This window comes from Ostrea edulis, chromosome 1 (assembly GCF_947568905.1).
Source record: "Ostrea edulis chromosome 1, xbOstEdul1.1, whole genome shotgun sequence".
Classification (NCBI taxonomy): domain Eukaryota; kingdom Metazoa; phylum Mollusca; class Bivalvia; order Ostreida; family Ostreidae; genus Ostrea; species Ostrea edulis.
In genome coordinates this window covers 109,288,745-109,308,756 of record NC_079164.1, presented here as the reverse complement: position 1 = coordinate 109,308,756, position 20,012 = coordinate 109,288,745, and the positions used below count along the sequence as shown (strand labels likewise).

Genomic DNA, 20,012 nt, shown 5'->3' with positions numbered 1-20,012 from the left:
AATAATTGTCAAGGATTATCAATATAACAAAATTATGTTCATAAAATGTGAAAAAATAGTAATAGAACATCGCATGTAACATATTTAGCTAATGTTTATAATCAGTCATTTTAACATAGTGATGTAGGATAATTATGCCGTTGAAATGTTCTTTTAGTGTGCAGTATTGTTAAGACAATTCTAATATAATATTTGGTATTGATGTTGTCACTAATTCTTTGATTAATTTTCTAAAAATGTGAGCTGGAAATATGCAAAATGTACGTTACCTATACATAACGTACATTTCATTTCTTCAAATCAATACTCCACAATTACCATATGTTACAGACGTAATGCACTGGTTTATACCTTAACATGGATTGTTCAAGAAGTGCATCACACATGTTTAATATTTATAAACCAGTGCACGATATTCAAAATCACATTGCAGATGAAAACCCGTCATACCAGCCTCGTGCACAGGAGAAACTTTAGTTTTCTTTTACTTCTGACGCTTAGACGATATTTAACCTTCAAAATCGTCATTCGTGTAACTATTAGAATTTGTAAAATATGAAAACAAGTGTAATGATTCCGGATATTTGAGGTACGACCATGCGGAGTTCTCAATTAGTTACTTTACATCACGTGATCTCATTTGTGTATAAATACCGAGACTACGCAGTCGTCAGTGTCATTCAGATAGAAGATCCAGCCAAGTTGAGAGGACGAGAGTATGGGTGTTAATAAAGTATTCATAGTAAACAATTCCTCGCCTGTTCTTACAGTTAGAGAGTGAATTTGGAAGGCCATCAGAAGTATGACCTGCCACGAAGAGGTTGACCTCCAGTAAAGAGGCTAGCCATAGTTTGTTTTCTTTGGTGTCGTCCGCATTGGCTGAACAGACCGTCGTCCAGGCCGCTATACTCATTGTCCGTCCTGAATAAGGCATCCTACAGTGAGTGTAGTGGTTGAAGGGCTACCACATATACTGTCCGTCCTGAATAAGGCGTCCTACAGTATATGGGGTAATCCGAGGGCGACTGGGCTCTACATTTTGTTAAGTTAGCACTACCCGTTATCGTTGCTTGCCTCTGATTGATATAGTGATTCTCTGTTTGATGATAATTTACCTAGATAAGGTTAGGACATATTTGTATATTTTGGCAGTCCACTAAAATCATACCAATTAGTTTAAATTAGTTATTGTTGAATACCCCAAACCCTGGAATTGACCAGGTACGATCCCAGAAGTTAATGTAAATACGTTACACAAGAACGTAATATCATAGTTCCGAATTTTATAGTAACGTACATTTCGGTAACGTACATTTTTTACCAGGAATTTTTTACTTAAAAGAAAGTATTTAAAGTGATAAAGCAACTTTAAATTATTTTTGTCCAAGATGCACATAGTCAATAACTCGGGGGTGTTTGACATTTTTCACTCGGCATATTGAATACGGAAAAAACTAGGGTAACGTACATTTCTTTCTTATCTCTACGTTATGAAATATCAATTTTCAGTCAAGAATTTGAAAACAAATTGCTAAACTTAATGAGACAGAAAGTATATCAACGTTTAGGTAAGATACAATTAGCATATCAATGTACCTACAGAAAACGACAAGTCGGGTCTCTAATCTTTGCGATTATTAAAAAATTGGGCGAAAATAGAATATGCGACAGGTACATTATACTAGATAAATCATTTATTATCACAAGGACGGATAGAAACAATGAGCAATGCCATCTATACGATATTTTGGTTTGTTTTATCAGGACATTTTAACCTAAAATTCATAAACGGGGATTTCGTAGACATGATCAGACGTAAAGTATTACTCGGAGACAGTAACGTACATTTCAAATACGCTACTATTTTCTAATTTGAAACCAGTTAAATGTCCTTCCAAACCAATTCTATTGTATTTTCTTTTTTAATCATATAAAGATATTCATATTGTTGATGAAAATATAGCTCGGAGGTTAATTCTCTCAAGTAATAATGGAGCGACATCATTGAGAATGGGTGAAAGAGGACAGCTGGATATTCAACAAGACATGTAAATCCTTAGTCTTTTTATTATTTATTTACTTATTATTACTTATAATATTTTGAATAAAATTATAATCAAACTTCCGTACAAAACGTACTCTTCAAAACATTTGCCTAGCTATTCATAAACGGGTTCAAACTGTCACCTTGTTCCGGTTTTATTTTTACACTCTTTCGTATCGGATCAACCATCAAAGTGATGTCCCACAGAAAGAAGGACGAGCATTCATATAACAAGTGGAATGCTTAATCAATCTTATTGTTAGGATATCAAACAATATCCAAAGCCGCATTTATATTGGGTAGGGAATAGGAATTTTAAAAAAGTGGTTTCATTCTAACTGGGGGTGGGGGTGGGGGAGGGGGTTATAATTGCAGAAATGTGATAAACAAATATTAATGAAATATAACTACTAAAACATCCGGGGTAAGACCACAGGCAACTGAAGTATGAATATCACTACCCCCCCCCCCCTATTCTTTTTTATTTTTTTATTTATTTATTTATAAAAAAAAATTTGGTGGCAATAATTTCTCTGAAATGTGTGAATTTCCGGTCTATAAAATACACAAGGTATGAAACAAAAATTTGTAAACAAACAGGGGGTCCCGGTTTCGTTTGTTGTATGCGCCGTGTGATTGGTTCGCAAAGACATTGCTAAGTCTCGGGATCATCCGAATGGTCTCGAGAATATTCGCAGACATGCATCACACGTTATAAATTCGTACTCTGTGACCTCCTTTTTGGCTGCCAGTGGAAGAGATCTAGAGATGAGACCCTGTCCGATCAATGCACGCAAGATTGTGTCAAATAAAAGAGATGAGATGGGTTTTGGGTTGAAGAGACTTGTAGTATGACATCTCCCTGACCCGCCGCTCGCCAAATTCCATAGGTAATGCTGCAATTACTTGGAAAATGTGCCCCGAAATTGAGACCCCCTGTTTGTTTACAAATCTTTGTTTCATACCTTGTGTATTTTATTATACCGGTCGCGGTAGAAGGTCAATCCCTAAAGCTTCCAAAAAGCGTGAAACGATTACATGAATCGAAAGAGGGATGAGATAGACCTGGAATTCACACATTTCAGAGAAATTATTTCCACCAACAAAAAAATTTTTTAAGGGGGGGGGGTAGTAATATTTATACTTTAGGTGCCTGTGGGTAAGACAAGATGTGTTAAGTTTTAATACCAAATACACTGAGCTGATCTGAAATGTACGGAGCGACAAATCATTACATAAACTCAAATAATTTGAAGACATCTCAGTCACTCTGCGTAAAGTTTATTAACTTATTGAAACATCACAGTATGGTGAAGAATATTGATGAAGGCATAAATCGTGTTGTATGGTTTTTTGCGATCTTTCTATTTAAGCTTTTGACAAGGTTTGACATTATGGGACTTCTTATGAAAGATAATAGAGTGACGTATAAGGATCTATCATAACCCAGTTTAACTATCAATGCTGGAGTACCACAAGGATCGTTATTGGGACCACTTTTGTTTTTAATCTATATGTTAATGACGTGGCACAGAATATGTTATCATTTTGTAGATTGTACGCAGATGATAATTCAATTCAATATGCAGATAAGAATACAAGTTATATAGAAAATCTTATGAATCACAATCTCAGAATTCTTGAAGAATGGTCAAATAACTGGCTTTTGAAATTTAATCCTATTAGAACTAAATATTTTTAGGTTTTATTTTTCACCAAGGCAAAGCATAATGAAATTCCAAGACTGCTTTTCAAAATTGTCAATTAGAAATAATTTTTCTCACAAACATCTTGGTCTCACCTTTTCTAATTATTTAAATTGGTCTGTTTATATCAATGATATTGTAAGCAATGCATGCAAGGTAAAGATAACGAACAGTGATCAATCTCATAACTCCTATAAGCAATACAAATAGATAGTTGGGCAAACACGGACCCCTGGACACACCAGAGGTGAGATCAGATGTCTAGGAGGAGTAAGCATCCCCTGTTGACCGGTCACACCCGCCGTGAGCCCTATATCCTGATCAGGTAAACGGAGTTTCCACAGTCAAAATCAGTGTGCCAAGAACGGCCTAATAATCGGTATGAAAAACGTCAGACAGCATTTGACCCAATGATAGGTTGTATTGACGAACTAGATCGTTATAACGACCATAGAATTTGCGAAATGCTGACTTCAATCGAGTCTGTTGAAACCCCTGTACTATCAACTTGTTTGTCAGTAGCTTACCTCGATTTAAAAACTGACTATACGCAGAACAAGCTCTTGCATATCGAATCAGTTGAGATATATAAACACCATATACAGGTGATAATGAAATATTGCTACATAAATATGGGAAGTTGACGATGGAGAAGCTGAAATCATCCCGTTTGTCATACAGTTGAGTTGTCAGTTTGCCGTTAATGTCTACTTTCAATAAAATATCTAAGTATGAAGCAGAAGTGGACGAATCTGTGGTGTCCTTTATTTCGAGCTCACAGGGATATATCAAATCGACATATGAATGAAAGTTATTATTGTTAATAAACAAAACGTCATCGATATTATATCGAAATGTCGAATTGAAGACCACAGCGAGAGATTTTTTTCTTCTCACGTAGAAGTTTTTGAATAAATTCTGCTTCATAGGAATATATAAACAGGTCAGCTAACAAAGGAGCACAATTCGTGCGCATGGGAATTTCAACAGACTGTTGGAAGACCTGATCACCAAATACCACGAAGATATTGTCAATGAGGAACTCCAGCATATTTTTTATTTCAACTTCAGAGTACTTGTGCGTGGAATCAGAGTGGTATTTAACAAAGTAAGTCTTTGAATGACTGATCACTAGATATGAATATTTCCGTTTTCCATTTTTGTTGAAGAAGCAACTGTCCATGATATCAAAAAGTCTAGTCTTTAATTTATCGTGAGGAATGGTTGCGTATAGTATTGAAAAGTCATAGGTTTTAATGTTATTGATTTGGGGAAAATTCTGCGATTTCAAGTTTACTAAAAGTTCTTTAGAAATTTTTTAGAATCCACATTTGATTAACACCACTTCTGGCATATGTAGTCGCACAGTAAGTTTGAAGTTTCTCCTTCACAGCTGTTAATATGTTCGTGATGAGCAAAGATAGGAGCTTGGTAGAACACTTACTGGATCCAGCAATGTATCTTTGTTTGTAAGGGTTTTTATGTAGTTTAGGAATCCAGTATAGGTACGGTAACTCGAATTCATTCGACCCATTGACTGGTATATTAAATGTGTCTAAAACTGAAGCATGGTTTTGAAGAATTTCATCTTTTGAAAGGGCAGTTGGAGTATAAGTACGATTACCATAAGTGGAATTAATGCCAAGTTCGTTGAAAACACAGTTGTAATAATGAGCCTCACAAACAAAGACAATTTTGTTACTAGCTTTGTCAGCTGGAACCAAAACATATTACTCATGCAACTTATCTAATTCTTTTATCACTCCTGGTTTACTAAACACAGAAGGATAGATGGTACATGTAAAAATCTAGGACTTGTAAGGAAACTCAAATTCACTTTATGTAGAAACAAATAACCCAAATTGTATGTGACTTTTATGTTTCTGTCGTATGGGATGGACGTTCTTCTGCGGAAATCGAGAAGTTAGAAAAGGCGCAGCTCCATTCAGCTACAGTTGTAACGGAACAGTCAATTCTTGTATCCAAGGAATCATTATATTTAGAAACAGGTTGGAAACCACTATGCAAAATACGGGAAATCGCAAAATTAATGACAATGTATAAAATTCACTTCAATCTTGTACCACAATATGATGAAAAAAATGTAACCATTGGAGTTCCGCAAGGCTCTGTTTTAGGCCTATTGTTTTTTATCCTGCATATTAATGACTATCCACGAGCACTGAAACATTCTCGTGTAAATATGTATGCAGATGGTACTTCACAAGATGTAACAGATAAGTCAGTGGAAAATATTGAGTCAAAGATGTGTGAAGATCTTCAGCGCAGTATAATGTGGATTAAGGAAAATAAATTAAGCTTAAACCTGTCTAAAACTCAATGCATGCTTATTGGATCGGCACAAAAATTATCAAAGTATCGAAAATTAAATTTAGTGATAAATAACCATGTCATAGAATGTGTTCAGGAGTCAAAATTACTTGGTATTATTATTGATGAAACTTTGTCCTGGAAAAGTCATATAGAATCACTTATGAACAAGATTTCCAAGAGAATTGGCATTTTAAGAAGAATACGATATTTTATGTCAAACGATGCGCTGCTGAAGATTTTTAATACTATGATTTTTCCACATTTTACATATTGTTGTACTATATGGAGCAATCCAAGAAATGCTGAAAATGTGAATAAGCTTTTTATATTGCAAAAAACGAGCTGCAATGGTAATTCTTAACATCAGAAATTTTGAAACACCATCTAATGTCATGTTTACAGAACTTAACTGGTTGCCTCTATCAGATTACTTTGTCTATAGAAAAGTCATTTTAGTGTATAAAGTTTTACATGGTTCAATGCCAGATTATTTAAATATTTTTAAATATGTATCAGAAGTCAGTCAGAGGCAAACTAGAAATTCTTATTCAAATATATTGTATATACCCAGGGCAAAAACAGAATATTATAGAAGACCTTTCAGCATTTCAGGGAGCACAGTGTGGAATGCCTTGAGTCAAAATATAAGAAACTCAACAAGTGTTGCGTGTTTTAAGAGCAATTATCTTAGAGATTATCACCATACTTTTTAAGCTTCATTTTGTTTCTATTTATCTTACATTCATAATTATTTCTTAAGTTTATATGTATTCTACTTCTTTTAATATGTGTTTATTTTACTAATATCTGTATGTATGTTATATGCAGGACCATATTGAAAACTAGCGTTATCACTAAATATGTAATCCTGGATAAATAAAGGCTTTATCATTATATTATAATATCTAGGCGATATCATTGACTATATTCGAATGGATACATCGCACTACAATACTCGTTACGAATATTACTATATACCTCCTAAAACTATAAATAGAAACATATAATAAATCAATATGACTATATACCTCCTAAAACTATAAATAGAAACATATAATAAATCAATATGACTATAGACCTCCTAAAACTATAAATAGAAACATATAATAAATCAATATGACTATATACCTCCTAAAACTATAAGCAAGAAATATCTAATAAATCTTTTCTTTTTTTTTGCCAGATGCCATTCGCAAATGGAATGAAAGCAACATCTATCTGTCAGTTCCGCTGAAACATTTCTAATAATATCAATATTTCAGAGGTGCCTAAACATTTTCTTCTTGGCAAAGGAATAGTTAATATAATTCATACTAAATTACATCGTCGCAAACCACGGGTTATTGTTTCATTCTATTTCACAAATAGGCACGGGTTATTGTTTCATTCTATTTCACAAATAGGTTTGTGAAATAGAATGAAACAATAACCCGTGGTTTGCGACGATGACTAAATTAAAACATAGCTGTTTGCTTAGCTATTATCTACACAGAAGAAACATTGTAGATTCTCCGAATTGTGTTTGTGGTATGAGAGAAGATGCATATAAGTTTTTGTTTTTTTTTGTGTAAAAGATTTTCAGTGGTAAGAAATGTTACTTTAACTTATATTGCTTAACGAACTCTTTCAAATACAAGAGTTATCTATCATTGATACACGGATTTTACTCTGGGGTAGCGACAATTTGGGGTATGAAATTAACAGCAATTTTTTAAAGCTGTTCACAAATCTATATTGAATTCATGCAGATTCTCGTGATAATAATTTATTTTATGCTCTACGTACATGTATTTATTTTGTCTATACATATGTTTTACGACAATCGTTATCAATTGATCTTAGGTGAGAGCCTAGTAAGTTGTATAAGACCTTGTGTTCAAACCTGTTGTATATTATATAAATGCAATATAATATATTCAAATCAAATCACATCTCAGTTTAATCATTTGAAGATATCATCAATCATCAGTTAATTTCATGTACGCAAGATATCAATTATATTGCTCTCATTAATGTGCACATCAATTCAATTATTGCGCGCAGTAATAAAATGTATACAATAAAATACACCGGTAGAAAGCCAATCCCTAAAGCTTACAAAAAGCGTAAAACAACTTTTTTTTAATCGAAAGAGGGATGAGATAGACAGGGATTCACACATTCAGAGAAATTATTACCGCCAAAAAAAAAATTATCAAAAAAAGGGGGGGGGGGGTAATATCCATACTTCAGGTGCCTGTGGTATTATTAGATTTTGAGTTTCAATAGATTGCAGAAACCAAACATGCTTCAGAAATGTCTAATAGTTTATAAATAAAATGCAACGACAGAACCGTATGTCACATGCTGATGGCAATATTATTTGCTGGACTGGCCATACTGTGCTTGTCTGTCACGTGATGATGACGATTTGCTGGGCTGGCTATACTGTGCATGTCTGTCACGTGATGACGGCGATAGCATTTGCTGGACTGGCCATACTGTGCTTGTCTGTCATGTGATGATGACGATTTGCATGTCTGTCACGTGATGACGGCGATATCATTTGCTGGACTGACTATACTGCGCATGTCTGTCACGTGATGATGGCGAAATATACAAGTAGATATATCGACATAATGTAAGGCTGATTTACAATATAAGACAGTAACGGCGTTCCATACATGTATATTTGCAGTTGTGGTTTATTCAAACCAAAATAAATTGTTCTTGTCGATTCATTTATTTAATTAATTTGTGGAAACCCGTGATGAGTTGCTTCTATATTTTATACTCTGCCATTCCGGGGAGTACTTGTCAGGCGCGTAGCTGCCTATACGCAAGTACGCAATTGCGTACACATCATTTTTAGACACACACACACACACACACACACACACACACACACACACACACACACACACACACACACACACACAGAGAGAGAGAGAGAGAGAGAGAGAGAGAGAGAGATCTATCTGTCGTTAAAATATTTGTGCCTTTTAATAACTTTGCGTTATATAGTTCTGATCTATAATTTAATCAACATTATAATGCCCATTTAATCAAATTTCGTCCTTTTTCAATTTCAAATTATCAGCTATGTACTAAAAAAAGGAAAGAAAAAAAAAACAAAACAATAAAAAACAAACAAAAACAAACATTGATTTCATTCAGGAGCTTCCAGAACCTCAAGACGGTCACCAGACCCATTGACGTTCTTTGCGTACACTTCATTTTCTTTCTGGCTACGCGCCTGCTTGCTGTAAAATCGTAAATTATTCATAATATTTGTCTAATAATGCCGAAATAATAATGAAACGTAATGATTACAGTAAAGCTTTTTTAAAATTCGTTTATTAAGAACTTTTATGCATGTTATCGATAAGGAATTATTCTAACGAAACAATAAGAAATTATTTCTCATTTTCCCATGCGCACTTTCTAACACAACCACAAATAGATCGAAATGGATCAATAATAAATCTTGTATTTTCACCAGTGTACCAGTGTATCCCTTTCATGACACCGTGAAATAAATATAACAATTAATACAAATTATAGGCGATTTACAGGTTAGTCATAGAAGTAAGATTGTATAATTGCATATATTTACATATACAATTGTAATCGAGCCAACAAATGTTTTCTTAAAAACAAAATTCATATAGTACAGTTATTCTCATTCATATAATTATTTTAACCTCCCTGCTTTAGACATAAAACACTCAGAACAACTAAATCCTGTACGTACATGTGTATTATACTTGCATACTGTATTCAGTAAGATGAATTTGAACAGTGGAATGTGATACTACAAGTATTACATCTCATATCATTGTACACATTTTCTTTTTTCTTCGTCATGTTAAACACTTGTAAGCTGTCTTGGTTGCTGGGAGTACAAGACCAACAGTCTGGTACACTCCCACTGATCAACTCACTATACCAGCAAATGACAGGTGAACATTTTTGACTATAGGATAAGAAATGTTAAATGAAAAAAGAAGGTTGCAAACATGGCAGGAAAAATGTATATACTGCAATACACTGAAATGCCCGTGACAATATTCGCACCCAAAATTGGCGCAAACCATCCTAGGGCGAAACGTCTTTTGGGGCGAAACGTACCATTACCTATGGAATCGGAATTCCTCGTATGTCTCACACACACTCGAGAGGTTCCGATTGATATCTGTTTACACCGGAAGTTAATATAAAGTGAAACAAAAAGTCACTGGACATGACTATAAATATGAGCCTTGAAAAGGCTACAGTTTTTGTTATCGTAAACAATATTCCGCGTGATTATCATTCATCAGATTTAAGAAATTTCTTTTCTCAGTTCATAGAGACCAATGGATTTAAATGTTTCCACTTTAGACATCGACCTGAGGTCCAGTTAAAAAAACGTCAAGCAAACGACCCAGTTCCTGCTGCGAATACAAACACTAACACATGTTGTTGTGTTGTTAAAGTTTTTAGAGACAGATTTGAGGAATTTTATAAGATGTATCATAGAAAACACTGGTTAGACAGCAATGGAGAATCAGTTCCCAAAATCTGTCACGTTTCAAAAGTTCGAATACAACAATTGGAGGGTAGGTACTTCAGTCTTTACAACAGGTTGGGAACACTTCCCCTATAGCGAGATATTCTCGCTAAAACGCGATTATATTGAATGTCGCCGTAATGAGTTTGAACTTTATTGGCAGATTCACCACAGGAACCGTTAATTTTGTCTGTAAGAATAAAAGTAGGGGGTCTATGCCTTACCACCCTCTAATAAAACTTTATTAAGCAGTTGCTATGGTATAGACCCTTACTATTATTATTACAGACGAAATTACCGGTTTCTGTGGATACACTAAACTAGATCTTAGATCCAACAGCAAGTATTAGGTACAGTCCAAAAGTTGAAGACTGTACACTTGGTCTATTAAATAATTTTTACAAGCCACAATGTTAAAATTGTATCAAATATCTCCTCTCCTAATTTTTAGTGAATTATCATGCACAACCTGTCTTGAGGTATATCAGATTTGTTTTCTGGCAAAACATACCTTTTTACAGAAACCCCTAAAAATGAAAGGCAAAGCTTTAGATAGTTCTCATTCTGGAGCAAACATACACCCTGTAACACCCAGCAATGTTTTGTGACTCATATGATTCAAAAGATCATAATTTTGAAACTGTGAATTGTTTTCAAAATGGCCTTTTTTTCATGTATGCCATAACTGATTTTATGTAATTACTGCTTAGAATTCCAGGGAACTAAAGGTGGATTTCATTTTCATATATATACATGTATACTACTTTCTTCTACAACCACACCTGAAAATACTTATCTATCAAGAAGCCTAAGGTTGAAAATTGTACATGTATACCCATGAGTAGACATAATCAGTGTACAATTAAAAGCCTTGGTTAATATCCCTATGCTTCTAATGACACATTCTTCAGTATTAAAATGTATTAGAAATAAAAATGGAAAAGAACAAGATATAAGGAATAGCATATGAGTAATGATAAAAAACCCCAAACATTTATACATTCATGTCTGATGATTACGTAGAAGAAAAATATTACTCAGGAACCTGAAGGTGATTCCATCGCTCTAGAATTATAGGTTCAATCTTATAGTTGTGTGTTGATTCTTCTAATAATATATCTTAGTAACAAATAAAAATTAATAAAATAAGTATGTTGTGGTATTAATAAATTCTTTATCAATTAGCACACATATAGCTGTTATCAATGTCAGAAAATTGCAATTTTCCTTTAAAGCATTATCAAAATTTCACAAAAACTGGTTATAATAATATAATAGTATTGATAACAATTCTTGAAAAATATATAAAATGTTTGTGAAAAATAAAGGAAATTTATTGCAGAATGGAATTGATAAATGATTTAATGGAAACAGAGTTATTGCCCTTGGATTTAATATTTTGAAACATAGAATTGATTTCTCATTACATGACTTAGACTTTTGAAATATTTTATGGTTAACAATATTTTTTACAATAACTATTCAAAAAGACTCCAACAAAATTTATGTTCCTGTCATGCATAAATCTTATTAAATCATTGACTTTGCAAAATATTTTGATGTCACAGGAGGGTGGAACTACGTTAATTTAGCTAGCTGGAGTATAATGCAGACATTGCAGTGAAATTGGAAGACCTGTCGCATTGACTGACATTTAATATGTTTTTACTCTGAAATGAAAGGTGAAGATAACAGTGATCAATCTCGTAACTCCTCTGAAATGTGAAAGCATTTTTGTTTGTAAACTTTTAATGTTAAAAAGGTATGCTTTTCTCATAACCGCATCATTTTCAAAAACATACCCTGAGTCAAAAGATCACAATTACATAGCTCAAATGTTAACAAATGCGTTTTCACAGATTTGTCAACATTTGTCTAAGACTGTTCATACTTGCATGCCTTTCATGGCGATGCCATTGGTTTCCAACACAATGCAAAACCAAATAAATACTAAGGTAAAGTCTTTTTAATTTAATGTTGCTAGTAATAAGGGGCAAATTGATGTAATCCTTGAATATCTTCAAACAGAATTGTCTTCAAAGTACAAGACGAGAGGGGATTTGAAAGAAGTTCCACATGACAGAGAAGCATTCACAGAAGAAGATTTAATGGGACTTCCAGAGTTACATCCCCCTGCAGCAATGCCAAACGGTAATGTAGGAACACCAACAGCTGTTTTCATGGATGCTATTCGTCAATGTAAACTTCCGCCTGTTGTGATTAAAAAATTAGGACTTAAGTTCCCTAAGACTAGAGTAAAAAACAGATACGGAAATGTTTCTTTTGATTATGGTGGTGAAATAGAGGAAGTGCAGGATGCAGAACCTGCTGTAGAGAATGTGTTATCTGGTAGTGGGCATAGACTTGTGAGTGAGGAGGACTATGAAGATAAGACTGATAGTCCAGACCAACAGAAACCAATGATATACAGTAGAGTTACCAGGAAAGACCCGGAGACCCAGAGAAGAATGGAGATGAACATTGAGGAGAATATGATACATAAGGAAGGCAGTGACTCGGAACATGTAAGGACAAAGTGGATCTTTGGTTTGGTGATCATATGAAATATGATGTTTAAATAAGGAAGCAATCCAGTCTTTTTTTTCTCAAATTTCCATGATATCTTCTTTCAAACAAGCAATGCTCACTCTGCAAAACATGCACCCATCCAATATATTTAGAAAAACAGTTAGTAATCGAAGATAAATAACAACATTACAATAAACCATTCATTGTTTGAAAAATGCCCTGATTAGTGTTCTTTCAGAACTTTTTCTAATATTTGAAAATATTCATGAAATGTTATTTCTAAGATGGCTTTATTAGTTTGATATCAAATTGAAAGAAAGATTTCACTTTAAAAAGTTTAACCTGAGAAGCAAAATTATTACTTTTCAAAATATACTTGGCTCAAACCCCATGGGTAACATATACCCCAAGTTTAATGATCCTAGGCTTATTAGTACTGTTTCCCCCATCATAATCACCTTTAAAAGTATGACCTTGACCTTGAGAAATTACAGGTTTTTGCCTTTCATTATGGGGAATGTAAATTGATTATTACAGCCTTATTAGTACTCTTGTTTTCTTTTCCACAAGGTTCAGATGGATGAACAGACAGACACACAGAAACACTGCTCAATATACATCCCATCCATTGATTATGTTTTATCCTAGCCTGATAAGTGCTGGGTTATTGTTTTTTTAGCTCACCTGAGATGAAAGCTCAAGTGAGCTTTTCTGATCACCCATTGTCCGTCACCTGTCTGTCTGTCTGTAAACTTTTCATACTTTCGACTTCTCCAGAACCACTGGGTCAATTTCAACCAAACATGGTACAAATCATCCTTTGGTGAAGGGGATTCAATTTTGTTCAAATGAAGAACCATTCCCCCTTCAAAGGGAAGATCATCACAAAAATGCAAAAATAGAGTGGGGGTCATTTAAAATTCTTCTTCTCAAGAACCACGGGGTCAGAAAAGCTGAAATTTACATGAAAGCTTTTTGACATAGTGGAGATTCAAGGTTGGTAAAATCTTGACCCACAGGGGTAGGTAGAGTCCACAACAGGGGATCAAATTTTTACATGTTAATATATAGGGAAAATCTTTAAAAGTCTTAATTCCTTTCAAGAACCACTGGTCCATAAGAATAGAGATTAATCTGAAAGCTTCCTTGTATAAAGTAGGTTCAAGTTTGTTCAAATCATGGCCCCTGGGGTAGGGTGGGGCCACAATAGGGGGGTCAAAGTTTTACATGCTGATCTATAGGAAAATCATATTCTCCAGAACTAATGGGCCAATTTCTACCAAACTTCATACAGATCACCGTTGGGTGAAGGGGATTTAAGTTTGTTCAAATGAAGTGTCATTCCCCCTTCAAAGGGAAGATTATCACAAAAATAGGGTGGGGTTATTTAAGAATCTACTCAAAAACCACAGGGCCAGAAAAGCTGAAATTTACATGAAAGCTTCCTGACATAGTGGAGATTTAAGAGATAGGGGATTGAAAATCTTTAAAAGTCTTCTTCTCAAGAACCACTGGGCCATAAGAGTGGAGATTTACCTGAAAGCTTCCTGGTATAAAGTAGATTCAAGATTGTTCATATCATGTCCCCCAAGGGCAGGATGGGGCCACAATAAGGGATAAGTTTTACATACAAATATACAGAGAATCAGTTTGGTTGAAATTGGCCCAGTGGTTCTGCAGAAGAAGTAAAAAATGTTCAAAGTATACAGACAGACAGACAGACGATGGACAACAGGCGATCAGAAAAGCTCACTTGAGCTTTTAGCTCAGGTGAACTAGAAAAAATGTATTTGTAGGATGACAACAGTTGTAGATATAAATGTATTTGATGATGGCAGTTGTAGATATGTATTTATTGGATAAGTACAGTTGTAGATATGTATTTATAGGATGAAGACAGTTGTAGATATTATGTATTTATAGGATGAGGACATTTGTAGAAATGTATTTATAGGATGAGGACAGTTGTAGATATAAATGTATTTATAGGATGAGGACAGTTATAGAAATGTATTTATAGGATGAGGACAGTTGTAGATATAAATGTATTTATAGGATGAGGACAGTTGTAGATATAAATGTATTTATAGGATGAGGACAGTTGTAGATCTGTATTTATAGGATGAGGACAGTTGTAGATATGTATTTATAGGATGAGGACAGTTGTAGATATGTATTTGTAGGGTGAGGACAGTTGTAGATATGTATTTATAGGATGAGGACAGTTGTAGATATGTATTTATAGGATGAGGACAGTTGTAGATATGTATTTATAGGATGAGGACAGTTGTAGATATGTATTTATAGGATGAGGACAGTTGTAGATATGTATTTATAGGATGAGGACAGTTGTAGATAAGTATTTATAGGGTGAGGACAGTTGTAGATATGTATTTATAGGATGAGGACAGTTGTAGATATGTGTATTTATAGGATGAGAACAGTTGTAGATATGTATTTATAGGATGAGGACAGTTGTAGATATGTATTTATAGGGTGAGGACAGTTGTAGATATGTATTTGTAGGGTGAGGACAGTTGTAGATATGTATTTATAGGATGAGGACAGTTGTAGATATGTATTTATAGGGTGAGGACAGTTGTAGATATGTATTTATAGGGTGAGGACAGTTGTAGATATGTATTTATAGGATGAGGACAGTTGTAGATATGTATTTATAGGATGAGAACAGTTGTAGATATGTATTTATAGGGTGAGGACAGTTGTAGATATGTATTTATAGGATGAGGACAGTTGTAGATATGTATTTATAGGATGAGGACAGTTGTAGATATGTATTTATAGGGTGAGGACAGTTGTAGATATGTATTTGTAGGGTGAGGACAGTTGTAGATATAAATGTATTTGTAGGATGAGGACAGTTGTAGATATAAATGTATTTATAGGATGAGGACAGTTATAGAAATGTATTTATAGGATGAGGACAGTTGTAGATATAAATGTATTTATAGGATGAGGACAGTTGTAGATATAAATGTATTTATAGGATGAGGACAGTTGTAGATCTGTATTTATAGGATGAGGACAGTTGTAGATATGTATTTATAGGATGAGGACAGTTGTAGATATGTATTTGTAGGGTGAGGACAGTTGTAGATATGTATTTATAGGATGAGGACAGTTGTAGACATGTATTTATAGGATGAGGACAGTTGTAGATATGTATTTATAGGATGAGGACAGTTGTAGATATGTATTTATAGGATGAGGACAGTTGTAGATAAGTATTTATAGGATGAGGACAGTTGTAGATATGTATTTATAGGATGAGGACAGTTGTAGATATGTGTATTTATAGGATGAGAACAGTTGTAGATATGTATTTATAGGATGAGGACAGTTGTAGATATGTATTTATAGGGTGAGGACAGTTGTAGATATGTATTTGTAGGGTGAGGACAGTTGTAGATATGTATTTATAGGATGAGGACAGTTGTAGATATGTATTTATAGGGTGAGGACAGTTGTAGATATGTATTTATAGGGTGAGGACAGTTGTAGATATGTATTTATAGGATGAGGACAGTTGTAGATATGTATTTATAGGATGAGAACAGTTGTAGATATGTATTTATAGGGTGAGGACAGTTGTAGATAAGTATTTATAGGGTGAGGACAGTTGTAGATATGTATTTATAGGATGAGGACAGTTGTAGATATGTATTTATAGGATGAGGACAGTTGTAGATATGTATTTATAGGGTGAGGACAGTTGTAGATATGTATTTGTAGGGTGAGGACAGTTGTAGATATAAATGTATTTGTAGGATGAGGACAGTTGTAGATATAAATGTATTTGTAGGATGAGGACAGTTGTAGATATGTATTTATAGGATGAGGACAGTTGTAGATATGTATTTATAGGATGAGGACAGTTGTAGATATGTATTTATAGGATGAGGACAGTTGTAGATATGTATTTATAGGATGAGAACAGTTGTAGATATGTATTTATAGGATGAGGACAGTTGTAGATATGTATTTATAGGGTGAGGACAGTTGTAGATATGTATTTATAGGATGAGGACAGTTGTAGATATGTATTTATAGGATGAGGACAGTTGTAGATATGTATTTATAGGATGAGGACAGTTGTAGATAAGTATTTATAGGGTGAGGACAGTTGTAGATATGTATTTATAGGATGAGGACAGTTGTAGATATGTATTTATAGGATGAGGACAGTTGTAGATATGTATTTATAGGGTGAGGACAGTTGTAGATATGTATTTGTAGGGTGAGGACAGTTGTAGATATAAATGTATTTGTAGGATGAGGACAGTTGTAGATATAAATGTATTTGTAGGATGAGGACAGTTGTGAGGAGTGGGAGAGGCATGAGGCACTTACAGATGACCCAACAAACCAAGAGAGAAACAAAGATCGCTTGTTTGAGGAGGAGATAGAACTGAAGTGGGAGAAGGGAGGGAGTGGACTGGTGTTCTACACAGATGCCCAGTACTGGCAGGAGCAAGAAGGAGGTAGGGGGGATAACCAAGGAATGGAAAGGTTTAAATGTGTTAAGCGGTTAAAAGAAAACTAAAATGTACGAATCACAAAAGGTGAAAATAAAGAATAGTTTGAGACAAATTCGCCCTGCTTTTAATTTGATGTATTTCTACCCAGATACAAGCATCCTATGATATGATAAGTAATTCTTTTCTGTAGTATGTGAAATGTGGCTCAGTTGTTTGTATGGGTTAATCTTAGTTCACTGATTCTATTTCCAGCATAGCCACCTTAATGTTATATATTACCTGTTTACCCACTATAAACACACAATTGATATGCAGTCTCAATCTAGGATTCAGCGTTCCATTAATCAGAACACTATAAGTTAATGGCTTCTGTAGGAATTAGTTTGTATCCCTTCTAGTGACGTAAAATTGTGGAAGCAAGCTACAACTTCTGGCCAGGTTACCCTTGGTGTCGTTAGAAGGGAGAATTTATGTACAGTAAAACATGGTTAACGTGAACACGCTTATAATGAATTCACATTCACAGCAAAGTGATTTTCATTCCCTGTAGTTTTAAAACATATTTTGAAGTTATTGGACATATTGAAATATGTTTGTAATGAATCAGAATTGTTTGTCCCATTGATTTGTGCTCTTTCAGACAGAATTAAATGTAATAAGAGTATATATCTGTAACACATATCATAGGACTGTTACAAATGTTATCTGACATTTTCAGACTTTGATGAACAAACAACAGATGACTGGGACGTAGACATGAGTGTGTATTATGAGGAAGGAGCAGGAGACAAGGATGCCCGAGATCATGTGACCATGAGACAAGAAAAACGGCGGCGGGATGGGGAAGAGGCTACAGACAGGTTCACATTGGGCATTGGTAAAAAGCTTAAAGCTCCCAAGGAAGATCACAAAATAGGAAAGTTTGAATCTCATACCAAAGGAGTGGGAAGGAAGATCCTAGAAAAGCAGGGCTGGCAAGAAGGGGAGGGATTAGGATCTTCAGTCAAAGGGATTGCCGAGGCCTTGGAGAATGATGGGCAAAATCCTAGAGAGAGAAAAGGATTCGGGTATCCTACTTAATTTATTAATAAAATCTACAGAGTTGTAATCTTTGCTGCAGTATATTTTACATCTACTATATTAACTATTGAGATTTGGGTATGGCTAGTTTTTCATGTAGTAAGGGGTATTATTGAATTTCTTTCCTTTCACATAAGTTGAAGAGATTACCTCTGTTTTAATATAGTTTTGAATGTCCTTTTTAGATACAGGGGTGAAAAGCTGGTCAGGCCAAAAGGAAGACCTCAAAGAGCTGAGAGGGAGGTTCTAATTTCTACTGTGTATGATGATCACTCCAAGACAGACCCGCAGGAACCGCTGCTGAGAAGGGGTCATCATTATCACATCAAGTACCGGGACAGGGTAGACTTTACCAAACCACAGGAAAGCCAGGGATTTATTGATAACTGAAGACTGCAATAAAACCTCAGTATTGATATTCAATCAAAGATGTAACAATTGACATGCAATGAATTCATTTATCATTAGATTATTGGCAATTATCTTTTTTTTTATCAGGGGAAGTATGTGTAATAGATATTGTGATGTTAAAATTAAAATAACATTAAACAAGCATCGATTTTTGCTTCCACCAGGATTTTGTGTTTACCAGAGTGTTTGTCTTCAAGTTAATCTGGACAAATTTCAGTATGAATTTGATGTTGGGACAGATGCGCAGGTTTGAATCACATTATATCGTTTTAATGTATGTCAATGTTATAATTTTTAGCTCACCTTAGCTGAAATTTCCAGTGAGTTTTTCCGATTGCATTTTGTCCAGCATCTGTCTGTAAACTTTCAACATTTTCCATTAGCTAAGATGCTGTAGGGGAGGAGGTCCCAGTTTCAATGCTATGTTTATTTCTAGGAAAGAATTATTATGCTTCAATAAATTTTGCAAGTAACAGTTTTACTTGAAACTAAATTGCTTTTCAGTCTCAATTTGTTTGTGATGAGGCTCTACATTTACAAATGTCCACCATATCAGATGATGCTGTTGGCAGAGATATGCATTGTTGGTGTTCTGATGGCATTTGATCAGCAAGAAGAGTTTCCTCCCTTTAAGAATTTTCTTGAACATGCATTCCAATAGTATAGATAGTGAAATAATGATTTATAATATGATCTTGTGACAAAATGGACTTGGCCATATATTGTAGATTCTTTACTTTATGCGAGTACTTAATATGGCTAAATGACTCGCACATTGTGTTGTATCCTTGGACTAGGTTCATCAATACTAACAAGACCTTGTAAAAGAATATTTCACTGCTTAATTCTCCTCCTACCATGCTAAACCTATCACTGCT

The 20,012-nt window shown here is 34.4% G+C and overlaps 1 protein-coding gene across 1 annotated transcript; it reads left to right on the top strand.

Annotated features, from left to right (window-relative positions):
* Positions 1-10,234: 10,234 nt before the first annotated feature.
* LOC125666472 (G patch domain-containing protein 3-like) lies at positions 10,235-19,627 on the top strand. Its single transcript, XM_048899628.2, has 5 exons — positions 10,235-10,664; positions 12,644-13,140; positions 17,472-17,646; positions 18,362-18,710; positions 18,909-19,627. Exons 1-5 carry the CDS (start codon positions 10,307-10,309, stop codon positions 19,111-19,113), a joined length of 1,584 nt encoding a protein of 527 aa, XP_048755585.1. The 5' UTR covers positions 10,235-10,306; the 3' UTR covers positions 19,114-19,627.
* Positions 19,628-20,012: the final 385 nt, after the last annotated feature.

Excerpts from the sequence above, each read along its gene's own strand:
- LOC125666472 (XM_048899628.2), top strand. The coding sequence starts at position 10,307 with ATGACTATAAATATGAGCCTTGAAAAGGCTACAGTTTTTGTTATCGTA. Across the intron at positions 17,647-18,361 it reads CTGGCAGGAGCAAGAAGGAG|ACTTTGATGAACAAACAACA; the intron begins GTAGGGGGGATA and ends TGACATTTTCAG. Across the intron at positions 18,711-18,908 it reads AGAGAGAGAAAAGGATTCGG|ATACAGGGGTGAAAAGCTGG; the intron begins GTATCCTACTTA and ends TGTCCTTTTTAG.